Below are 24899 nucleotides of genomic sequence, written 5' to 3'. Positions count from 1 at the left end.
GCAAATTAAACAATCTATGGCCTTTTAAATTGGGGGGGGGGCAGGGGTTATTGTTTCCGTTTGTTGTGACGCTAAGCGTTTTTGTGTTTTTAATATTGTAAACCGCCTCGTGATCTTGAGGTGAAGGGCTGTGTATAAATTTAATAAATAATAAGTAATTCAGATACCGAACTGCAATATATTTTGCACGCCTTTCTGCTACATAAAATGGGTGTGGGGAGGGAGTTAGTGTTTGAAGCCTTAAAGGATTACAGTGGTACCTCTGGTTGCCAACGGGATCTGTTCTGGAGGCCCGTTCACAACATGAAAGGAATGCAACCTGCAGCGGCGCGTCTACGCACGTGCGGGTTGCAATTTGTTGCTTCTGCGCATGCGCGTGATGTCATTTTGCGCTTCTGCGCATGCGCGAGCGGCGAAACCCGGAAGTAACCCTTTCCGGTACTTCCGGGTCCCCGCGGGACGTAACCTGTAAGAAGGTAACATGAAGCGGACGTAACATGAGGAATGACTGTATTGTTCCCTAAATGTATGTACCAATTTTCATTGTAATATCTATTACACAGGGTTCTGTGGCTTTGCAAGGTGTCTTGAAAACAAGTTTAGGGGGGTTAGGGGGGAGAAAACGCTGCCTCTCTTACTCAAATATCTCCCTGTCAAATCCTGGATAGTATATAATCCAGCAACAGCTGAAGGGCATTGTGTTGGCTTCCCCTGTTTTGGGGGGAATCACCTTGAGCCAGTCCTTGACACCAGAAACATAAAAGTTACTCTGTCGTCTTTTCACCTAGTCACAAGTGTTGTGATTTCCTCTCTATCCCGTGGTCCAATATTTGGTGGTGTAGGTAAGACTGTGGCTGGCACGTCACCAGACCTGTATTCCTTCCAGCCCAGCCCACAATAATACTTAGCACGGACTTGTTTTTTAAGTGTTCAGAGCACTGAAAACATTCCTGGCAGAGGCGGCATTTGAGTTGCGACAGCTTGACCACCACTGAGCTTCCAGAAATGGTCAGAGTGAAGAGATCCAATCCTAGCATCCTTTGAACCGTATACCATGGTTCTCCCCGCACTTCCTCAGGATTTCCTCTGATTTTCTCCTCTCCCTTCCGCAGGCAGTAAGATGGCCGTTCGAAATGTACTCGTGACAGGCTGCTCTTCCGGCATTGGCCTCGCCCTGGCAGTACGTCTGGCCAGAGACGAGCTGAAGCGATTCCGAGGTGAGGAGCTGCCTGGATCCAGGGACCAGTTGGTAGGGAGCGGGGAGGGAACAGTGCAGCTCCTTGGAAGAATCAGAGCAATGGATCCCCTTCTTCATTCCTGAGTCTACTGCTGCATTCAGTCCCTGCCAGGCTTTGTACCCAGAGGTGCTTTTCAGGTTCTACACTGAGGTGTGGATGTCTCAGAGGCAACTGCAGGTTTAAACAAGCAAAACTTTGGCACTGGTGTAAGAGTATATAAAGCGGGTGGGTTAAAAAGCCATTTCCCTGTCAAGTCCTAGGCTTGTTTTCTTCCTGACAAGTTACCGTATTTTTGGCTCTATAGGACGCACCCGAGCAAAGGACGCACCTAGTTTTTAGAGGAGGAAAACAAGTAAAAAATATTCTGAATCAAATCAGTGTCAGGGCTGAAGGGGGAAGCCCAGGGTTTCCCCATAAAGCCCCGGCATCCCCAAGCTAGAACAGCGAGACGCTGCGCAGCGCTCCGTGTCTCTGTTCTGGCTTCGGGGACAGCCTTTCAAGCTTCTGCAGGGCAGCGGGGTGCCTTCACCCCGCTGCCCTGTGGAGGCTTTGCGCAGCTAACCCCAAAGCCTTTGGAGCGCAGCGCAAGGTCCCGCTGTGCTCCAAAGGCTTCAGGGATAGCTACCTGAAACCTTTGCAGTACAGCGGGACCTCGCGCTGCACTCCAAAGGCTTCAGGTTCCTTTTGCTGAAGCCCGGAGAGTCTTGCTCTCCTGGCTGCAGCAAAAGGAACCCGAAGCCTTTGGAGCGCAGCGCAAGGTCCCGCTGCGCTCCAAAGGCTTCAGGCGGCTATCCCTGAAGCCTAGAGAGCGAGAGGGGTCGGTGCGCACCAACCCCTCTTGCTCTTCAGGCTTCAGTGAAAGCAACGCGTAGCCTCCGGAATGTGGAGGGAGCACTCCCTCTGCGCTTTGGAGGCTTCGCGTTGCTTTCGCTGAAGCCAAGAAGCCTGCATTCGCTCCATAGGATGCACAAACATTTACCCTTCATTTTTGGAGGGGGGAAAAGTGCATCCTATAGAGCGAAAAATACGGTAGTTTTCCTATATGCAGTGAGGAAAACTCACGTGTGCAGGTCTCTGGCTTCTCCTTCCACTTTTGTGGAGACATTAGGCATTCAGTCTTGCACCTGCAGCCTGAAGTGGAACATGGCCTTGGATGCTACAGTTATTGTTTAGTATCCTGAACACCTTTGAGCGTTGTTAGATGCCTTCCCTAATAGAGGAGTATCTTGGAGTACTAACTCCAGTTGGTGCATGCCCCCTGCCCAACTCCACAGCCTTGAGTATTTCTGAAAGAACTCACCCCTCACCCTCAATATCCCAGTGGTGTCATGTAACTCTTTCGCCTCGCTCCCTAGTTATTGCCACCATGAGGAATTTGGAGAAGAGTCAAGAACTGGTGAAGCATGCAGGGCCTGTGCTGGAGAAGACTCTGGAGATCAAGGAGATGGATGTGACCAGCGAGGAATCGATCCGACACTGTGTGGACACCATCCCCCAGCGCAGGGTGGATGTGCTTGGTAGGAAAACTGTTCCCCTGCAGCCTCAGTATTGGTTTTGAGGACTTTTTAAAGAAGGAATTCAACCCTTAGAGGCGCACCTAATTGTGGGTGGTGCTGTGGTCTAAACCACTGAGCCTCTTGGGCTTGCTGATTGGAAGGTCGGTGGTTAGAATCCCCGCGACGGGGTGAGCTCCCATTGCTCTGTACCAGCTCCTGCCAACCTAGCGGTTCGAAAGCACGCCAGTGCAAGTAGATAAATAGGTACCACTGCAGCAGGAAGTAAAAGGCATTTCCGTGCGCTCTGGTTTCCATCATGGTGTTCTGTTGCGCCAGAAACAGTTTAGTCATGCTGGCCAATTGACCCGGAAAGCTGTCTGTGATCAAATGCCGGCTACCTCGGCCTAAAAGTGAGATGAGCATCGCAACCCCATAATCGCCTTTGACTGGACCTAAACGGCCAGAGGTCCTTTACCTTTACCTTTTACCTACCCAAATGTGTTTCTATTGATATTCTTAATTTAGAAGCTAGTCTTACCTCAATAAGTAGCACGGAATGGGTAGGTTTTGTTATTTATTAGCTCCAAATTTGCTCCTTTGCCTCCTTCAGGTCTTTGGCCCATCAGGTGCTGGTTAACCCTCTTGGTCTTTGTGGAAAAGTGAGCTTAATGGGGAGAAATTACATTGTTGGCTTTTCTCCTCTTATCTGCTGACACTGGAAGTAGAGCGAGCCAAATCTTTGGGTAAACAGAGAATAAAGGATATGAGAGTGTGGCAGCTACATGCGTTAGCTAGCGGACCACGTAAGCCATGCTGTTTAAGCCTGACTTGGTCTGCTTTTAACAATTAAATGCCCTTATTTGGTGCTTCATCAAGACCTAAATACAGTAGAGCTGTTTTATTGGGCCATTTGAACATTTGGCTTTCAAAGAGATTAGATGGCGAATCTCTTAAAAGTTTGTTTTATAGCTAGATATAATTCCTGTGAGGTGGGAAAGATCTCCTGTGTGTTCTTTTTCTAAATCATGTTATCAGAGAATCATTATGCATTTTTTTTAATGAGACTGATTCCTGGTTGGTATCTAGAAATTATTTTAAGTATCTTCTCAGTAAATTTATTTCTGAGTGATGAATGTCGTCGTCTCTTGGATCTGCTATGACTGTTTGACCTTACCTTGTCATTCTTTATAATTTGGTTTTCTTGAAGCCTTGGTTTTGTATTTTACACTTTGTGTTTTCTCTTATTGGTCAGTGTGCTGTAATAAATACCTGTGTACCAGACCACAGGTAGCTGCCTCCTGCTTCGAAGTGGACAGTGTCTGTTTTCTAACAAGACCTGCTAGGCTATACAATCGTGATTTTGTTTCGGCACAGACGGGCCTGTGTAATGCTGGGCCCAGCCGGCCGTGGCTAAATTGTCATCCTCGCTCTGGATTGGACTTGGACCCCACAAGTATCTCATATTGTCCACTGTGGATTAAGCCACTTCATTAAACCACTGTACGGAGTAGAGCTTATGCCAATTCTCACGGCTCATTTGGCAGGCACAGTCTGGAGCTGAAGCAAGCCAGGGTGCCTTTTTTCCTCACGCAAAAAACACTTGCATGAGCGCTTCGTTAAACGTACAGGTTGTGGGGCTCCACCCCATTGTGAAAGCCTTCGCAAGCAGGCTGAATGTGGATGGGGCAAGATGTAATCTGTGTTCACAGTGAATCAGGGAAGCCCGTGAGCATAAACCCAGTGAGCGCAACATTGCGACAGGCCCAGACAGTCACAGGAATTCTCAGCTGGAAGTGGTGTGTTTCAGCAGGAGCCTTGTAGCTCAAACTGTGGGACATTATCCCTTCAAGGAGCAACTGGTTGCTAAACCAGGTATCCAGCTGCACAGTATCTAGAGGCTGGTGGAAGGTAAGTGGCAGAATGAATGCCATCCTTTCATTATCTCCACTGATGGAAGACACCTCCAGCAAGGATATCCTCTGCCCAATACAGTGGTACCTCGGGTTACATACGCTTCAGGTTACAGACTCCGATAACCCAGAAATATTACCTCGGGTTAAGAACTTTGCTTCAGAATGAGAACAGAAATCGGGCTCCAGCGGCGCAGTGGCAGTGGGAGGCCCCATTAGCTAAAGTGGTCTTCAGGTTAAGAACAGTTTCAGGTTAAGAACAGCCCTCCGGAACGAATTAAGTACTTAACCCGAGGTACCACTGTATACCTGAAGGAGCGTCTCCACCTCCATCGTTCAGCCCAGACACTGAAGTCCAGCCTTCTGGCGGTTTCCTCACTGTGAGAAGTGAGGTTACAGGGAACGAGGCAGAGGGCCTTCCTGGTGGTAGCACCCACCCTGTGGAACGCCCTCCTATCAGATGTCAAGGAAATAAACAACAATCTGACTTTTAGAAGACATCTGAAGGCAGGTCTGTTTAGGGAAGTTTTTAATTTTTGATGGTTTATCGTGTTTTTAATATTCTGTTGGGAGCCGCCCAGAGTGGCTGGGGAAACACAGCCAGATGGGCAGGGTATAAATAATAAATTATTATTATTATTATCTCTGAAAAGCACCACTTTGTCCTGTTCTCTATTGCTAACTGACTGCTTCCCCTTGCAGTTAACAATGCTGGTTTAGGCATGATTGGACCGGTCGAAAGCCAGAGCATAGCCTCAATGCAGCAGCTCTTTGATACCAATTTCTTTGGCTTGGTGCGCCTTATCCAAGAAGTCTTCCCTGGCATGAAGCGCCGAAGACAGGGACATGTCGTCGTGATGAGCAGTGTCCTGGGCTTGCAAGGTGAGGCTCAGCCAGAAGGTGGGCTGGGGGGGTGACTCTAATGAGGAGCATTTGGGTAGCAAATGTTGTTTGACCAACAGGATGATGGTGAGGTGAGCTCTGGAGGAAGGAAGACACCGGGCAGCAGTAGATTCCTTCTATTTCCAAAGCCTTCTAAATAAGAGTTCATTTCTCTCTTTTGGAACATAAGACACTTGTCTGCTCTGACTGAGAGTGGCTCTTGGGTCTTTCCCAGTCCCCTTGATTTTTTTATGGTGTTGCCAGGATGAATATACCTGGAACCTTCTGCGGACAAAGCACATGGTCTGTCAACTGCTCCTTGGCCTTTCTCTCCCTACTTCGATATTTATCACTCCAATTATGCAATGAACCCCAAGCAGATCAGGTGACCACTAATTAAAATATCTAATAGAGGTCATGGAACCAGAGATGGCCACATTCAGTGCTGCTGCTATAAAACTAAGGTGATGAGCTCTGAATGAATCTAATGGCCAATGTCTTAATATGCATATTTTAAATTAGCAGCTAAGGTCTTAACCTACATATTTTAATTGTTTTATATCTGTATTATTTACCGTGCACTAGCTTATAGTGCCCGTTCAGCCTGGACACCTGAGGTCCTTCCCTGAGGGTCTTCTGCTGGTTTCCTCACTGTGAGAAGCGAGGTTACAGGGAACCAGGCAGAGGGCCTTCTCGGTAGTGGCACCCATCCTGTGGAACGCCCTCCCATCAGATGTCAAGGAATAAACAACTATCTGACCTTTAGAAGACATCTGAAGGCAGCCCTGTTTAGGGAAGCTTTAATGTTTGATGTTTTAGTATGTTCTGATATATGCTGTGAGCCACCCAGAGTGGCTGGGGAAACCCAGCCAGATGGGTGGGGTGTAATAATAATAATAAGAATAAGAATACATGTATGTATACATGTTCTCTATTGCTGTATATGTCCATATTTCTGGTCTGTGACCATAATAAATTCATTCACTCCCTACCTCAAGCCATTTTTAAATAACCTCCTACAGTTTTTGAATGGTATTCCGCATAATGCCCAGCCTGCCACCCTTCTGTTCTCTCTTTCACTTTAGGAGAATGCAAACATCTGCCTAACAGTACAGTGGTACCTCTGGTTACGTACTTAATTCGTTCTGGAGGTCCATTCTTAACCTAAAACTGTTCTTAACCTGAAGCACCACTTTAGCTAATGGGGCCTCCCACTGCCACTGCACCGCCGGAGCACGATTTCTGTTCTCATCCTGAAGCAAAGTTCTTAACCTGAGGTACTATTTCTGGGTTAGCGGAGTCTGTAACCTGAAGTGTATGTAACCTGAGGTACCACTGTAATCTTTAGGTGAGCTGGTTGTCCTGTACAGTGGTACCTCGTGTTACATACGCTTCAGGTTACATACGCTTCAGGTTACAGACTCCGCTAACCCAGAAATAGTGCTTCAGGTTAAGAACTTTGCTTCAGAATGAGAACAGAAACCTTTCTCAGTCCTCCCTGCGGATTCTGGGGGTTGAATCTGGCGTCGTCTGCATGCAAAGCATATTCTCTGCCCACTGAGCTATGGTCCTTCGTTGCTATAGGGCAGACATGTCCAACCAGTCGACTGCGATCGACAGGTAGATCCCCGGGTGATCATGGTCGATCGTGGGATCCTTATGGATCACGGCCTTAAAAGAACTGGGGAATGAATGTCTCCACCCCCGCCCCCTCTCTCTGATACTCCGTCGTGTCCAGTGGGCAGTGTTTGTGGGTTTTCTGTTGGCGATCGGGAATACGACAATTGGTTCTAGCGCAAGGTGCGTTGGTTAGCGACAGAGTTTCTTTCTTTTTTTAAAATGATATTTATTGAAAATTTAAAATTACAGAAAAAAGTGAGAAAGGAAAAAAGAAAAAAGAAATTAAACAATACAAGTCCATAAAAAAAGAAAAAAGAGAACAAAACACACAACACATCAAAAACAAAAGCAAAAAAATTAAAAACAAATCCAATATTCCCACATCTTTATCTTTCATTAACTTTTTTCATCGACCTCCTCACACCTCCCTTTTTTGTATTCTAGTTATTAATTATTTCAGCAAATCCTTTCCATCTTTCACTATATTCTGTCATTTAATTGTCTTAATTTATTTTAACCTTATCTTACCATAAAAAGCCCTAAAACTTAAAACTTATTTATACATAACTCCTTATAGCATTTCTACTAAAGCCAAATAGTTTCATTCCAACATTTTTCTAACACTCATTAATTTTACAATATTTCTCTAAATAAATTTTTTAAACTTTCTTCCAATCTTCATCCACCGTCTCTTCTCCCTGGTCTCGGGTTCTGTCAGTCCTTTCTATCCATTCCATCTAGTCCATCAACCTGGTGATCTTCTGTCCGAGGCTCTTAACTCTTTTCCATGTCCCTTCTGCAGATCTTCTTCATATTTATACCTGCACTTTACTTTGTCTTCTGCTGATCTTGTTCTTAATTTCCTTCCTTTGTCACTGAGGAGTAGATCTCGGGGAGACTCCAACCTAACAATGTCTTTATCCCTTCTCAACAGGTCAGCCCATTCTCCATAATCAGCACTAAAATCCAAAGGATATTTCAAAGCGTGTTTCAAAATCCCTCCCAAGTTAAAAGCCCCGGTTAGCTGAGCGATCTATGTTATTCCCCCTTAAAAAAAAGCTCAACAACTCTGCTCAATCCCCCCCCCCAAAGGGTCAACAACAATGGGTAGATCACTGCCAGTTTATTAATACTGGGAGTAGATCGCAGTCTCTTGGGAGTTGGATTGGCCTGCTATAGGGCAAAGAGGTAAAGGCAAATTCTGCAAATAAAATTTGTCCACAGCAGGAAAAAGGGACCACAACGAAGGGGTAGCGGGCCTAAGATTGCATACATGGTGAGGTGGCAGGTCTTTTCTGAACCCAAGGAAGTACCAAGAAAGAAATTTAACACATCCTTCATAGATTTATCCAACAGTTCTGTCACGCACTGAAGCCCCTTCCGCTGATGTCTACTCCTGAACAGGAGACATCTTATTGTAAAATCACATAAAAAAGATTTCTAATACATGCATAGGAGCCTTTAGCTCTTTTCCAAAAACCTTTTTTTGAACCCTTTAAAAAGCCACCCTTCTTTTCCGTCTTGTTCTCTCAGATGGTATCGTGGAATACCTTGCAAAAGCGATGTCTGCTTTGCTGTTGTTTCCTATTGCCTGAAGAAGCTAATTTCTTTTTAATTGCTGCTCATAAAATAAATTGCCTATTCCTGCTGTTTTACTTAATCGGCCTAATGAATGAGTTGGGACTTTTATGCTAGCAAGATTATTTCCTCCCTCCCCTGGGTGTGGAATGGGTGTGATGGGCAAACTCCCACATTCTGACCATGGGCATAGCCAAGATTTATTGGGTGGGGGGGCAGTTATCAGTGACACAATTGGTCAGTTAGTTAAGTATTTTTATTTACACTGGTACCTCGCAAGACAAATGCCTCGCAAGACGGAAAACTCGCAAGACGAAAGGGTTTTTTGTTTTTTGAGCTGCTTCGCAAGGCGATTTTCCCTATGGGCTTGCTTCGCAAGACGGAAACGTCTTGCAAGTTTGTTTCCTTTTTCTTAACACCGTTAATACAGTTGCGACTTGACTTCGAGGAGCAACTCATAGCACGCGGTGTGGTAGCCTTTTTTGAGGTTTTTGAAGACTTTGGTGATTTTTGAAGCTTTTCCAAAACTTTTCCGACACCGTGCTTCGCAAGACGAAAAAAATCACAAGACGACAAAACTCGCGGAACGAATTAATTTCGTCTTGCGAGGCACCACTGTATTTACTTGATGGGGGGGACAGCTGCCTCTCTGGCTATGCCCATGATTTCTGACTAGGGTTGTCACCTATTTCACCAACCCTGATCCCGTGCTTTCAAAAGCAATCTGGAATAAATAAATAAAAAATGCAGGTAAATGTTGGATTCCCATCACTATTTCCATGCAGGAAAGAACTTTCCCTGCTTTACTTCTGTGTGTTGTCCCTATTGTTAAAAGCACAGGAGCTGGGGCAGTAAAAATGTTGGCAGCTCTGCTCCCGACTGGCAAATGGTTTGTGTTTGTTGTGGTGTTTCTTACAACCATTCCCCCATGCCCAGAACAGGGATGGGGAACCTGCGACCGTCCAGAAGTTGCATCACGCCCCCGCAAGCATAGCCCAATGGTCAGCGATGATGGGAGCTGCTGCTCAGCAACACCTGGAAGGCCCACAGTTCCCCCATCCCAACTCTGGAGCAAGAGGACATGCAGAAGAACCATCTTTCTCCATGGTTATTTTACACCTCTCACTCCAACACTTCGTTCCCTTTAGGTCTCCTCTTCAACGACATCTACTCTGCCTCCAAATTTGCCGTGGAAGGTTTCTGCGAGAGCTTGGCCCTGCAGGCCCTGAAATTTGGGGTCAAGTAAGTATTGGGGGATTGTGGGACATCATGGCTGGGGTTCTCCTACCACTGAGCTAGACTCCTGCGAGCCAGGTTAGTGTAGTGTGGTAGGAAGCAGCCCTGGTGAATCAGTTCATTGGTCTGCCTCATTCATGGTTGTCTCTGCCCTTTTGCCCCCTCAGATGTACACTAGTGGCCAAAATTGTGGAAACCTTTTGGGAAAAGTGTATTTCCAAGGTTTGGTGGCTCATAACTCCACTTATTTTGGAGTAATGCCATAAAATTATATATCAGTGGAGAGATAATGTAAAGAAGAATGTAATGCAACAAGGTTTGTTCAGTTGTCTGTATTCTATCAAAAGTTGTAGCCAAATAACCAGAAAAAGGAAGCAATACTTGCTTAGGTTGCTATTTCATTCATTTGAATGTGACCAATGAGCATGATTGTTTAGAGAACCTATCAGGTGAATTACATTCTTCATTAAATTATCTTTCCATTGATAATATAATTTTATGGCATTACGCCAAAAAAGTGGTGTTATGAGCCATCAAACCTCGGAAATACACTGTTTCCAAAAGGTTTCCACAATTTTGGTCACTAGTATAGTTGGACTCCAACTCTCATCATCTCCGTCAGCATCAAGGATGATGGGAATCGTAGTCCAAAAAGATCTAGAGGGCATCAGGTAGGAAGAACCTGATTTACACACTAATATATATATATATATATATATATATATATATATATATATATATATATATATAAACACACAGGGTAGTAATTAACTAATGAGTCCCATGTTTCCCTCTCTTCTTCCCACCAAAAAAGAATTGGCTTCTCTTTCAGCATTCTGATAGTTTGCTCTCTGATTCCCATACTGCATAAAATTTTAGCAGAGTTTTTGTTTTATTTTACAACTTTTTCCAAGATTCTTATAATAACTTAACCTCGTACATAAGTATTCTGTCCCATTGTCCTTCTTTTGCAGGCCTTTAATGGCAAAGCGCTGTGATTCTTCACGGTTCTGTCCCTTATGTTTGTGCAGAAATCAACATGCCATTTCATGAAATGGTTGTTCGCAGCCCATTCTTCAGTCCTGTTAGATTTCCAAAGCAAGGTTTGATCTCCCACTGGAGATAAATTAACAGCACAAATTCTGCACAGAAAGGCAAGACCAAGAGTCAGCATTAAAACGGATCAACAGACCACTGATCATTAAAGGCCTATTCAAAAAGAAAGTCTACATAAATGGTTCAGATACCTAGATCTGCCCTGTAGTGACAGGAAGCTTAAAAGACGATGACGGAAAAGGCTTGATCAGCAGGAGCCCACCAGCCTTGCAGGGGGCGTCTGATCCAACAGTTCTTAAATTCATTAGAGGAATTCCTAAAAGGTCTTAGAATCTAGAGGAGATGTTTTAACAAACTAGATTACAGGTGCTAGGGAGCATGGGACATTATTTAAATGCTGGAAGCTTCTGGTTAGTGGTTTAAAAAAATGCTTTAATGTCCAATCCTACACACATCTGGTTGGAAGAAAATCTCATTGAGATCATTGGGAGTTTTTTCCATGTGTATCCAGCCCACAGCAGGCAAAGAGCAGGCACATAGAGAGGTCTCTTTCTTCCTCTCTATCCTTAGGTTAGGAGGTCTGTGTGTACACGTCCCCTACGCCAGTCCTCCCTTTTGCCCAGATGCAAGTTATTCATGTTCCCAGTGGAACTAAGATCAGCACATTTGCAGCATTCTTTTTCCACAGTGAGAGGCTTTATATAACAAATAACAGAGGCATCTATACTGGACATGCGTAGGGGAGGGGAGTAATAAAAGGTCACACCATGAATTGTGTGGTTTTTTTGTAAGAGGTATACGCTGGCTGTGTATGATGCTTAAGCAAAGGGGGAATTTTTACTGAGATACATCAATAAATTAGATAAGAATAACGGTGGGCACCTGCAATCTAATATTGTCGGGTACCCCTAACAGGAGTGTTTATCTTCTGGGCTCTAGCCAGCCTGGTTGCCTCCCCTCAAAAATGATATTCTCAGGCTGGGGAAAAGTTAAGAAAAAGGCAACCGAGATGCACAAGGGGATGGAGTGAGTCCCCTATGAGAAACAGTTGCAGAGTTGGAGACTTGTTTGTCATGATGTTGTTGTTGTTTAGTCATTTAGTCGTGTCCGACTCTTTGTGACCCCATGGACCAGAGCACGCCAGGCACCTCTGTCCTCCACTACCTCCCGCAGTTTGGTCAAACTCATGCTGGTAACCTCGAAAACACTATCCAACCATCTTGTCCTCTGTCGTCCCCTTCTCCTTGTGCCCTCCATCTTTCCCAGCATCAGTGTCTTCTCCAGGGAGTCTTCTCTTCTCATGAGGTGGCCAAAGTACTGGAGCCTCAGCTTCACGATCTGTCCTTCCAGTGAGCACTCAGGGCTGATTTCCTTAAGAATGGATGCGTTTGATCTTCTTGCAGTCCATGGGACTCTCAAGAGTCTCCTCCAGCACCATAATTCAAAAGCATCAATTCTTCGGCGATCAGCCTTCTTTATGGTCCAGCTCTCACTTCCATACATCACCACTGGGAAAACCATGGCTTTAACTATACGGACCTTTGTTGGCAAGGTGACGTCTCTACTTCTCAAGATGCTGTCTAGGCCTGTCATTGCCCTTCTCCCAAGAAGCAGGCGTCTTTTAATTTCGTGGCTGCTGTCACCATCTGCAGTTTGTCATGATAGAAGTGTGAAAAACTATGCATGGCACAGCGAAACGGAATAGAGAAAAGACGGGGGGGGGTCCCCTTTTCTCGTGAACATCCAACAAAACTAAACGTTGGAAGATTCAGGACGGATAACTTCATGAAGCGCATAGCTGAAATATGGCACTTTCTCCCACAGGAGGCAGTGCTGGCGACTAACTTAGATGCCTTTTAAAGAGACAAATTATCAGAGGATAAGCTATCAATAGCTAGTAGTCATTAAGGCTATGTTCTGCTTTGAGAGTTGGAGGCAGCCATGCTTCTGAATACTAGTTGCTAGAAGCAACAGGAGGGCCCTGTTGTGGGAGGGGCGTGGATGGCTCTGTGGTCTAAACCACTGAGCCTCTTGGGCTTGCCAATCGGAAGGTTGGCAGTTCAAATCCCCGCGACGGAGCGACCTCCCATTGCTCTGTCCCAGCTCCTACCAACCTAAAGGTAAAGGTACCCCTGCCCGTACGGGCCAGTCTTGACAGACTCTAGGGTTGTGCGCCCATCTCACTTAAGAGGCCAGGGGCCAGCGCTGTCCGGAGACACTTTCCGGGTCATGTGGCCAGCATGACAAGCTGCATCTGGCGAGCCAGCGCAGCACACGGAAACGCCGTTTACCTTCCCGCTAGTAAGCGGTCCCTATTTATCTACTTGCACCCGGGGGTGCTTTCGAACTGCTAGGTTGGCAGGCGCTGGGACCGAACGACAGGAGCGCACCCCGCCGCGGGGATTCGAACCGCCGACCTTTTGATCGGCAAGCCCTAGGCGCTGAGGCTCTTACCCACAGCGCCACCTGCGTCAAGTAGCTAAATAGGTACCACAGTGACAGGAAGGTAAATGGTGTTTCCGTGCGCTCTGGCTTCCGTCACGGTGTTCTGTTGTGCCAGAAGCAGTTTAGTCCTGCTGGCCACATGACCCGGAAAGCTGTCTGTGACAAATGCCAGCTCCCTCGGCCTGAAAGCGAGATGAGTGCAGCAACCCCATGGTCGCCTTTGACTGGACTTAACTGTCCAGGGGTCCTTTACCTTTTACCTTTACCTGTTGTGGGTTTCCCAGAGGTATCTGATTGGCCACTGTGAGAACAGGATGCTGGACCAGGTGGGCCATTGGCCTGATCCTGCCTGATCTTACGTTCTTCTCTTTTACATTACATTTCTTATTTTCTTATGTTTGGCCCCCTTGGGAGGAGGGCAAACAGCTTTTCAGGAAGGACACTTCTGTTTGGTCTTTCCTGCCTAGAAACAAATTCCTGTTGCATTATTATATCTGAGCTAAAATGCTCAGGTTCAGCACTAAACTGGAACACTTAATTGCTATATATTTGTAAGGGAGGCAGCTGGATGTTTGCAAAGGGGAAAGTGTCCTTTTTCTTTTCCCTCCCCTTCCTGAAATCTGCCCACGCAGTGCAAGAAGGGGGGATTTTCTCTTTTATTCGTTTACTAAATAAACCTTTCCCTATACAATGCCCAAGGCAGCTGGCAATAAAATATGTAGTTAAAAAGTAACCAGTACACTTAACAAATAACATAATAAGCCGTAACATGGTAAACTGCTTAGAGAATTTTGCAGTTAAGTGCTCTATCAGTCTTTCTAAACAAACAAACAATAAAAGAGCAAAAACTCAGTATAGTAAAGTCAGAGTAGATAAAAGATAAGACAGCAGGAGCAGCAATTTGAAAACGTGTTTAAGTTTAAATAACAGAACAGCAATACCAAACAAATCAGTTCAGTATGGGCAGTGCCTGCTTAAACAGGAGAAGGTTATAATATCGTCGTTGCCATGATTACTTATACCGCCCATCCAAAGATCATGTTCACAACATAAAAATACAAAATGAGAGCACAAAATACAGAATGAAACCAAAACAAACCTATAACCCCCCTCCTACAAACACATTTAAAAGGCCACAGCATGTTAATTAGCCAAAGGCCTGGTCAAGAGAAATGTTTTCACTCAGTACCTAGAGAGCCACCCTGGGGAGTAAAGGTAAAGGGACCCCTGACCATTAGGTCCAGTCGTGACCGACTCTGGGGTTGCGGAGCTCATCTCGCTTTATTGGCCGAGGAAGCCGGCATACAGCTTCCAGATCATGTGGCCAGCATGACTAAGCCGCTTCTGGTGAACCAGAGCAGCGCACAGAAACTCCGTTTACCTTCCCGCCGGAGCAGTACCTATTTATCTACTTGAACTTTGATGTGCTTTCGAACTGCTAGGTTGGCAGGAGCAGGGACCGAGCAATGGGAGCTCACCCCATCGGGGGGATTCGAACTGCCGACCTTCTGATTGGAAAGTCCTAGGCTCTGTGGTTTAACCCACAGCGCCACCTGCGTCCCTACCCTGGGGAGAGGATTCCACAAATGGGGAGCCACTGCAGAAAAGGGCTGTTCTTGTGTTGTCACCCTCTGGACCTCTCATGGAGGAGGCCCATGAAGAAGGGCCCCCAGAGGATGATTGCCAGGTCAGGGTTGGTTCGTATGGGGAGAGGCGGTCTTTGAAGTACTGCAGTCCTCCTGTGCCGTGTAAGGTTTTATAGGTCAAAACCAATACTTTGAATTGGTTCCAGAAGCTAACTGGCAGCCAGTGCAGTTGGGCCAGGTTTTGTGTGATATGCTCAGATGGTCTTGCCCTGGTGAGCAACCTATCAATGAGTAGGTTAGATAGGTTCCAAAATCAGGGTACAGCCGCCACTGAGAAGCCGTTTCTTGAGTTCCGCCAAACACAATTTACATGCCATGATGCTCACGGAGTCTGAAATCCCACAAGAGTTCTGTAAGCTGTTAAAAACACAAGCAGGCCAATTCTATGCCTTGCCCTGATTTTCTTTTTACACACACACTGCAGGTCCTGGACGCCTACTGGCTATTCCCTCCCCCACCCCCCAAAATAATAATTTACCAACTCATATTCTTCTCTGTAGCTGGCTATTTGCCCAAGAAGACTGAAACCCTCACCTTATTTTTGGGTAACCCTTCCACCCAAAAATATGAGTTCACTTCTGAACTGATATGTGCAGGACCACCCAAGTTCAGTATTAGCATGGAGGACAATGAATGAAACTTTTCCTTTCATGTGCCCGAGGCTTCAAGGTTGAAGGAAGGCATGAGAGATATGTCCTAATTAAATTCACATTCCTAGTGGCAGTGTTTTGGTTTGAGTTCATTTTACCTCTGCTCTCTCTGAATATCTGTACAATTTTCTCTGGTTTTAGCACTCTGTTTTATTAGTTGTTGGGTTTTTTTGTGGACTGAAAGGCAGGATGTAAGTATTTTCATTTATCTACTTGCGCAGAAGCTTTAATATAGCCCACATAGACGACTCCCTGGTGGCAGGAATTTTTTTGAAAATTGAGGGGAAAGAGTTAATTTAAAAGGACTGCTGGTGAACCAAAATTATACAGCTTTAACTCCACAGTGTGTTTTTTCTCAGGTGAATTTGGTCAGTCTTGCTTACCAGGTGTTCTAAGAAAAAAATGCTCCTTTTTCCCTTATCCAAGAGCCCGTATAGAGTCCTTAAGTAGGTTCTCTGTAAGTAGGAGAAAATAACAGAGGCCAACCAGAATATATTCAGATGCAAAGCAGCTAGTTAGCATGATCTTTATTAAACTGTTGCAACAGGGTCTCCCACTCCCCCCATGCAGGGAAGGAGAAGAGGAACCCAGAACATTGGTGTGCAAGCTCCTATATAGACTTTTGAAATTGCCTACCCTGTAGCTTAGGACCACCCCCCTAAACATCATACATACATCACAGAAAGAGGTGGTCCCAGCAGAAATTTGAGTGTGTTGCTTCTCTCCTGTCTGCCAGGATACCTGATAATACCTTATTATCTGATTGCCTTTTCTATGTAGCCTGGCTATTCCTTTGAGATGGTAAATACTTAGTTCCTGAATCTCTTACGCATATTGATAATGTGCTCAGCTTAACAGATACTTGTCAGACTGTATTTACAGGGAGGTGTGAGCCCCTACAGTTCAAAGAAAGCTTTCCCCATTTCCTTCCTCCTTGCAGAGAAATATTTGAGGCCAATTTGGGAGAGTCAAAATGGCTTCAGGATTGTTCTCCTGTACTGTTTCAGACACATGGTTTATATACTTATGTCTGTGTTTGCCTTGTACATTTATGAACTTTTATTTTATGTATAAGACCTTAGAATTCCTATAACACAGGTATCGTGTTTTGTGCGGACAGCCCATTCTTTAGGTCATTATCGGTGCAAGACTGAGCAGGACAGAATGTGCTAAACCCAGATAGTAGTCTACTAAAGCAGAGATGAAGTGATCGGCCTGAATGCCAGAGGGCTATAGGCAAAATCCATGCTGGCTGGTGAAGCTCAGTCATGTGAAGGCAGGCAGTCTCCCCCCACCCGGTTTCTCAGCTCAGCAGACGGTGAAGTTCATTAGTTCCAATTACCGCTTGTTTCATTCTGCAGCATCAGTTTAATTGAGCCTGGGCCAGTGATAACAGAATTCGAGAGGAAGCTCTACGAAGAAGCAGCCAATATGGACCTCTCTCAGGTGGATAAAGAAACGCTGGATATATTTCAGGGCTTCTACATGGCCTATTCCAAGGAAGTCTTCACTGCGCTGGGGCAATCTCCAGAAGAGGTGGCTGAGGTAGGATTATAAGCTTTCTTCCTTGTTGCTCTCAAGCCCACAGGAAAGATAGCTGGGATCTGCTTCTGAGGGGAGGAGAATGGGCTGCCCAGCCTTGCTCATTATTATGGCAGAGCTTTCCAAAATTTTCATGTTGGTGACACACTTTTTAGACACGCATCATTTCATGGCGCAGCAATTCGGTTTTACTAGCAAACTGGAGGTTAAACTAACCCCTTATAAGAATGTGGGGAGCGTTTGTGTGACACACCTGCACGCTGCAGCCAACTAATAATAATAATAATAATAATAATAATAATAATAATAATAAATAAATTAACTAATTGATTACAGTGGTACCTCAGGTTAAGAACTTAATTCGTTCTGGAGGTCCGTTCTTAACCTGAGGTACCACTTTAGCTAATGGGGCCTCCCGCTGCTGCTGTGCTGCCGCAGCTCGATTTCTGTTCTCATCCTGAAGCAAAGTTCTTAACCCGAGGTACTATTTCTGGGTTAGCAGAGTCTGTAACCTGCAGCGTCTGTAACCAGAAGCATGTGTAACCCGAGGTACCACTGTAATTCTAGCCCGCCCATCTGGCTGGGTTTCCCAGCCACTCTGGGCGGCTCCCAACAGAATATTAAACAGAATAAAACTTCAAACATTAAAAACTTCCCTAAACCAGGCTGCCTTCAGATGTCTTCTGAAAGTCAGGTAATTGTCGCGACACACAGTTTGGAAAGCTCTGGCTTATGGCATTGGCCCATTGTTCCTTCTAACAGCAACCTCAGGTGCTGAGTGCCGCTAGGCTTGTAGCTCGAACAGAGCCACCAAGGAATAAGATGGAGGTGCCCCAAGGTGTGCAGAAGTGCAATGCTTTAAAAGTGGTGCTGGTCCTGGTAAGAACCCCAAAACTTCCCAGTGAGGCCTGAGAACAATCAGTAGCCATTAATGTAGAGGGAAAGAAAAGAGAAACTATTAAAATGGTGGGGCGGGAGAAGTAGAATGCCTTGTTTGGAGGTAAGAGCTGACTAGAATCCTGAATCAGGAGGGAAGTTGTGCCACAATATTTTGTTGCAGACAGCCCTTGCTAGGTTTAAAATTGCTGCCACTTTGATCTGTGGTTAAGCTACAAGAAGCATCAGCACCCTTGCAGCAGTGTTCCTCAGTTCATCATCATCATCATAATTCTCTGGTTATCTCCTGCTTGGACTACTGCAATGTGCTCTATGTGGGGCTACCTTTGAAGGTGACCCGGAAACTACAACTAATCCAGAATGTGGCAGCTAGACTGGTGACTGGAAGCGGCCGCCGAGACCACATAACACCGGTCTTGAAAGACCTACATTGGCTCCCAGTACATTTCCAAGCACAATTCAAAGTGTTGGTGCTGACCTTTAAAGCCTTAAACAGCCTCGGTCCAGTATATCTGAAGGAGCGTCTCCACCCCCATAGTTGTACTTGGACACTGAGGTCCAGTGCCGAGGGCCTTCTGGCAGTTCCCTCACAGCAAGAAGCCAAGTTACAGGGAACCAGGGAGAGGGCCTTCTCGGTAGTGGCACCTGCCCTGTGGAACGCCTTCCCACCAGATGTCAAAGAGAACAACAACTACCAGACTTTTAGAAGACATCTGAAGGCAGCCCTGTTCAGGGGAGCTTTTAATGTTTGATGCATTACTGTATTTTAATATTTTGTTGGAAGCCGCCCAGAGTGGCTGGGGTATAAATAATAATATATTATTATTATCATCATCATCATCATCATTATCATCATTTATACCCCACCCATCTGGCTGGGTTTCCCCAGCCACTCTGGGCAGCTTCCAACAAAAGATTAAAAATACATTAAAACATCAGTCATTAAAAACTTCCCTAAACAGGGCTGCCTTCAGATGTCTTTGAAACATCAGATGGTTGTTTCGAAAAAATAGTCATGCCACTGTCTCCTAGTGGTGCAGCAATAAAATTGCTACCACATTTGCAAAGCTGAGCAGGGTCTGATATGGTTTCAGATTGGATGGGAGACTGTGTGTTGAGATTCTTGCATGGCAGAGGGTTGGACTAGATGGCCCTTGGGGTCCCTTCAACTCTGGGATTCTATAATGCAGCATAATTCCCAGTTCTTGGTTTGAAAACAGATAGCTGCCTCCACCGGCCAATGTAGCTGGGTAACAATTAATGAAGGAATTCAACCCTTTGGTCAGAATCTATGGCAGACCATCATCCCATTGAGAGGTTGTGGGTGATGATTTCTTGAAGCAAATGTCCAAGAGGCAGGAAATGGATAGTAATGTTTTAGGGAAGTAAAAAGTGATAAGCTAAGAGAAGTGCTTTGCTGATATTCAGCGAAGTAGATCTGAGGAGCCAGAACAATTGTTCGATGTGAAGCCTGTAGTATTTATACCCTCATAAACAAAAGCTTCAGACAAACTGAACAATTGATTGCCATTCCTCACTTCCGACTATATTTAGATGCTTTCTGGAGAGTCAGGATGAAGTGAGTCCCAACCCAGATAGCGTTTTCTTTTGTGGAGACATGCAGTGATAGTCACTGATTACGTTTGGACTTGAACAATAGGCTCATCTCCTATTTTTGTATCTCCTTGATTAAATCGCCAAAGGTCACGTTCCATGCGTATATGTGACTTCCAGCCTTGGGTCCAATGAGGTGATTGGTTTAACTCCTCCAGACCCCTTTGCCATCAGGTCTCAAGCAGCCTCCTTGCATCATATACACAGAAAAGTACAGTACCTTGTACACAGATCTGTTATACTGTGGGCAGACTAGAAAGCACTTCAAACGGAAAACATGGTTAAAGGCATATTGTACACAAAAGTGCAAGGCTGCTGCCGTGCTACAGTTTGCGGTGGCCACACCAACTCCAGTGTGGTGTCAGAACAGCAGGGATGCAAGGGGGGAAGCAGCCCAGGTTGCAGGCAACCCCCCAGGTGAGCTGCTTAAAGGAGGGCAAAAGGCATTATTTAAAAAGGCTGCAGTGGGGTTTCTGGTGGGGTTCAGAGAGCAGTTTGGAGTTAAAAGGCCTTGGGCTTAGGGGCAAACTGAGGAGAGGAGAGGTTTGGGCGAGTTATGAAGGGATAGGCAAGGGGGTGGGTGGCATCTAAAGGGGGAGGGCTTGGCCAGGTGTGGGGGGAGTGGGGATGGCAAAAGGGTGCCGGCAAGCAGAGCAAACAGGGGTGGCAACCCCTAGTGATACCATGCAGGAATATTGGAATGGAGTGCTTTCTAGTCTGCCCACAGTATAGCAGGTCTGTGTACAAGGTACCGTACTTTTCCGTCTATAAGATGCCCCCTATTTTGGGGGACTCAAATTTAAGAAAATGGGGGGAGATGGCAGCACAGAGTTGTTGAGCTTTTGGGGGGGGTTGCTGAAAATGGCTCACATGCATCGCAAAATCCACCTCTCGTCTGTCCCCTCACTGGCACAAGCTGCCAATTGCTCGCCCAATTGCTGCAGCGTCAGCCAGTCAACACCACCCATTGACGCAGCAACCAATAACACGCACAATAGCTGCTAACAGCCGCGGCAGCAGCCCATCAAATGTCCACCCTATGCGCTACCCGTGTATAAGACGACCCCCATTTTTAGCATGCTTTTAAAAGGAAAAAACCCTAGTCTTATACATGGAGAAGTACGGTATTTTATTTACTTATTCCTGAATTGGGCCAAAGACACAATTTCCCTTGTATAAAAATTGTATAATTTGTATAATAGGTGACGGTCTGTTATTGGTTATCAAAAATAACCACAGGATATATGGTTGCCTATGATTAAATCCCGATGAAAAGTTCCTAATGTGCACCCCACCATGAGACCATTCCACTGTAACTATCCAGCCTCCCAAAATTTTGACACCTCTTGCGATGGTTCCTTTCCATTTTAACAGTACAAATTCTACAAACACCTTCCATATCTCCTCAGAATCATTTCTCCTGCATATTCCCCATCTTACTTTAATAGCACGTGTCACTTTATCATTAGTGTGTTTAATCTTAACCATGCTGAAGTGCAGGCTTTCAGAAAAGGAATTCTGCCTTTCCTGCAGCAATCTCTTTGCACCCCCTGATGAATTCTGAAATGGTGATCCTGGCTGAGTGTTGTTGTGGTTGTGGTTGTTGTTGTTTTCTAACCTTCTGCTTCGCACTCTTCCTGGCAGCATACTATGAAAGTGATCACCTCAGAGAAGCCTCCATTTCGGTACCAAACCAACAGCCTCTACACGCCCATCACCACCCTCAAGCACGCTGACCCCAGTGGGAACTTGCCCCTCAACGCCTTCCATCAGATGATCTTCCAGCACGACCGGCTCTTCAAAGCCAGCCTCAGCCTCCTCAAAATGCTCCAGTGGAGGAAGAGGCGGGACATGGAGCACAGCAGGTCCCCCTGAGAGGAAGCGGCTGACCCGCCTCGGAGCCTCTCACTTCCACAGCCCACTCGCAGGCTTTCTAGAGAGTTTAGCATTGAATCCTGGGCGGCATTATACTCCCTAGATGCCGGGGCAGCCCTACTATGAGGCGAAGTGAGGCAGCCCTTGCCTCAGGCGGCAGATTCTGGATGTCTCATGGAGGCAAAGTCTTATCCATTGGGTACCATCGACTGGGGAGGTGATTCGCTCTGATAGTTCACGTTCTTTTCGGTTTCGATTCTACTGCATTCCTGTCAGTTCACGAGAGGAAGGTGCCATTACGTTCTGTAGGGTTTGTTGTCGTCTTTGCCCTTGAGCACCAGAATTCCTGAGCTGAGAAATTATTGGCTGCCGCTGAGGTCTTGCAAGTCTCCTCACAGAAGCGGGCAAGGAAACCCAGCCTTCTGCTGCAGAAGAGCGTCCCAACATCCAGCACAGGACCTGCCTCAGCATCCTATCCTCTCTGAACATTTAAGAATCTCATTACCAGAAGTAGCCTGAAATGTCATCTAGTCTAACCGAGGCAAGCAGCAGGATTTGGTTAGATTATGCATTTTATTTATGCTTTTCACAGGCTTGAATTTTAAGGATCAAAGAGAAAGGAGGTACCAAGCCCTCATAGGCCATCGAATAACTTGGGAAAGGGCCAATTCCTCCACTTTCTATGTTCCAGTAGCCTATGCTCTGTTCTCCACCAGGATAGACAACATGTTGCCCATGTTGTCGGTCTCCCATCAGCCTCTGCAAGCATAACCAGTAGTTGCTGATGATTGGAGTTGTAGTACAACCACATCTACAGGGCACAACATTGTCTGCTCGTTTTTCACACTATGTACAGCAGTCTTCCCCAACCTGATGTTCTCCAGATGTTTTGATTACAACTCCCAGCACCAGCAGAGGGTTGCAACCAAAACATCTGGAGAACACCAGGTTGGGGACGTCTGCTTTAGAGCTGGGGAAGCTGTCGGCCTCCAAATATTGTGGAACTGCCAGCTCCCCATCATCCCTAAGCCTTGGCAAAGCTGGCTGGGTCTCAGGAGTTGGATTTGGTTGGCCACAGGTTCTCCTGCCCTGGCATTCTGGAGCCAGGTAGCATTCTGGAGCCCATACCACTTTAGCCCGGCAAGTAGGATTGTCATATATTTTTTTCATCTTCCCTTATGTAAAATAAGAAAATTAATACTCTGCACGTAGTAAACTGGCATGTCAGTCAAGGGTTTTAGCAGAGCAGTCTGCTGATATGCTAGCTTACTGCATGCAGGGAGATTTATAGGAGCGAGAGAATTACCAGCACTATACAAAGCCAGACTATCTGATCGTCTGGCCCACTACTCTGATAGCTGGCCCTGGCTTATGCTGACTTCCCACCACCTACTACTTGAACCTTTTAACTGGAGATGCCAGGAACTGGGGACCTTCTCCATGCAAAACAAGTGCTTCGCTTCTGAGCTTTGCCACCTCCCCTTCATTAAAAACATGGCCCTTACCACATCTGTAATCCAAAGTGGATTTGTCCAGAATGCAATCACACCTGTCTTATCTCATTCTGCCTAATGGAGGGACCAACTTGAGGACAAGCAGGAATATAACCAGGAATCTGGACTTCTACCTGACTGACCTCCCCTTAGGATTCCTGCTGGAGATGTCAAGCGACTCTTGGCAGTCTTGGACCAGCTCTCAGGTCAGGGCTGGGGGGAGCTGTGGCCTTCCAGATGTTGGTGAACCACATCTCCTGCCCTTGACCATTGGCCATGCTGACTGGGGCTGATGGAAGTCGAAGACCAACGAAACCTGGAGCGCCACAGTCTCTCCATCACTGATCTAGAGCAACCCTCAGAATGGAGAAGCCGTCATAAGAACAAGACTATGAAGCAGCTTTTAAGGCTGAAAAAGAAATTGCAATTCCAGTTTTATTTTCTTAATGTAACCAGGAGGAGGAGGAAAACTGAGGGAGGCATTGGGGTGAAAGCAGAGATAGGAATCCTTTTTTTAAAAAAAAGGATGAGGAAGAGAAAATGCTCTTGCTTCTTGGACCAACCATGACTGAATACAGGGGGGACGGGAGAACAATGATAGGAAAATATGCTGACATTCCACTAGCTTAAATAAACCAAGCGGTCGTTCGGGCAGCACTACATCTTAGAAGGCACCAACAGGAGAGCATTTTCTGCAACATTGCAAAGAATGGCAAAGCACACTTCTCAGATTGTCTGGTTTGGGTAGTCTAGTATGGGGATTGTTGAGAGTGCTAGATTTGGGTCAGAGGGCCCTGGGTTCAAACCTTTGCTCTGCCATGGAGTTATCTGGGTCTCCTTCAGCCAGTCACTGTCAGTCGAACCGACCTTGAAGGCTTTCTTGTGAGGACAAAATGGGAGAGAGTTACCTGTTCTGGTCTGAGTCTTGTGGATGAAGAGTAGGATTAAAATATAATAATTAAAATATCCTAAGTAGAACTGCCCCTTTTCTGTGTCTTTTTTACATACATCCTATATCCAAATCTCTATCAGTGTGGGTGGAACAGGGGTTTCCAACCCACAACTGGGGGTGGACCAGTTAGGTAATTTAGGTATATTCTTGAGGCAGGGTTTGTGTGAGAGAGAGATTCAGGAGAGAATCCTGTTTCCAAATCCAAATGATCTTCCAATTTAGGGACACTGGCTGGTTTTATTGAGAAACTGTCTAATAGCACCATCTTGTGCACCTTTACTCAGAATTATGTCCCATTAAGTTATTTGGGGCTTACTTCCTGGTAAGTGTCTAGGATTGGTGCCTGAGTTGTGCACATTCCACCATGCAGTAGTCTGTTAAATAAATACTTTTGTACAGGAATTGGCTGCTTTGATACCTATTTGTGTCTTGGTTGATTAGTAGTCATTGTTTATTGGTTTGCTATATTTCCTGTAAATTCCACCCAAGAACTTAATGGGGGAAGAGAAATGTTAATTGTGTGCTTCACAACCAAAGGAACACATATGGCTGTCTAAAGTGTGTGGATTGGGGAGATACCATTACTTTCTGAATCCATGTGTTGAAGACTCACAGCTGACAGATCATTCTGCCAACTCCTGTTATTTTGGGGTTTTGCGAGAGTGACCAACAGAGTATGAGAACGATCGCAGATTCTTGTGGCACCTGAAGGCACTAACACATTGATTAGGGCATAAGCTTTCACAGGCCCACCTTGTCAGAAGATGTA

At 45.8% G+C, this 24899-nt stretch overlaps 1 protein-coding gene across 2 annotated transcripts in view; it reads left to right on the top strand.

Moving 5' to 3' along the window:
- LOC114587650 (retinol dehydrogenase 8-like) overlaps positions 1 to 24532 on the top strand; it is a 28874-nt gene extending 4342 nt beyond the window's left edge. For both annotated transcript variants that reach the window (XM_028712214.2, XM_028712215.2), the window contains exons 2-7: positions 1113 to 1217; positions 2594 to 2755; positions 5347 to 5526; positions 9873 to 9966; positions 17119 to 17302; positions 21455 to 24532. In XM_028712214.2, coding sequence (XP_028568047.2) covers positions 1121 to 1217; positions 2594 to 2755; positions 5347 to 5526; positions 9873 to 9966; positions 17119 to 17302; positions 21455 to 21685 — 948 coding nt within the window. In that variant the 5' untranslated portion in view covers positions 1113 to 1120 and the 3' untranslated portion in view covers positions 21686 to 24532. The remainder of the gene's footprint in view (positions 1 to 1112; positions 1218 to 2593; positions 2756 to 5346; positions 5527 to 9872; positions 9967 to 17118; positions 17303 to 21454) is intronic.
- Positions 24533 to 24899: the final 367 nt, after the last annotated feature.

This window comes from Podarcis muralis, chromosome 17, assembly GCF_964188315.1.
Source record: "Podarcis muralis chromosome 17, rPodMur119.hap1.1, whole genome shotgun sequence".
NCBI classification, from domain to species: Eukaryota; Metazoa; Chordata; class Lepidosauria; order Squamata; family Lacertidae; genus Podarcis; species Podarcis muralis.
Note: the sequence above shows the minus strand (reverse complement) of the source record. Positions and strands in the feature narration are given on the sequence as shown.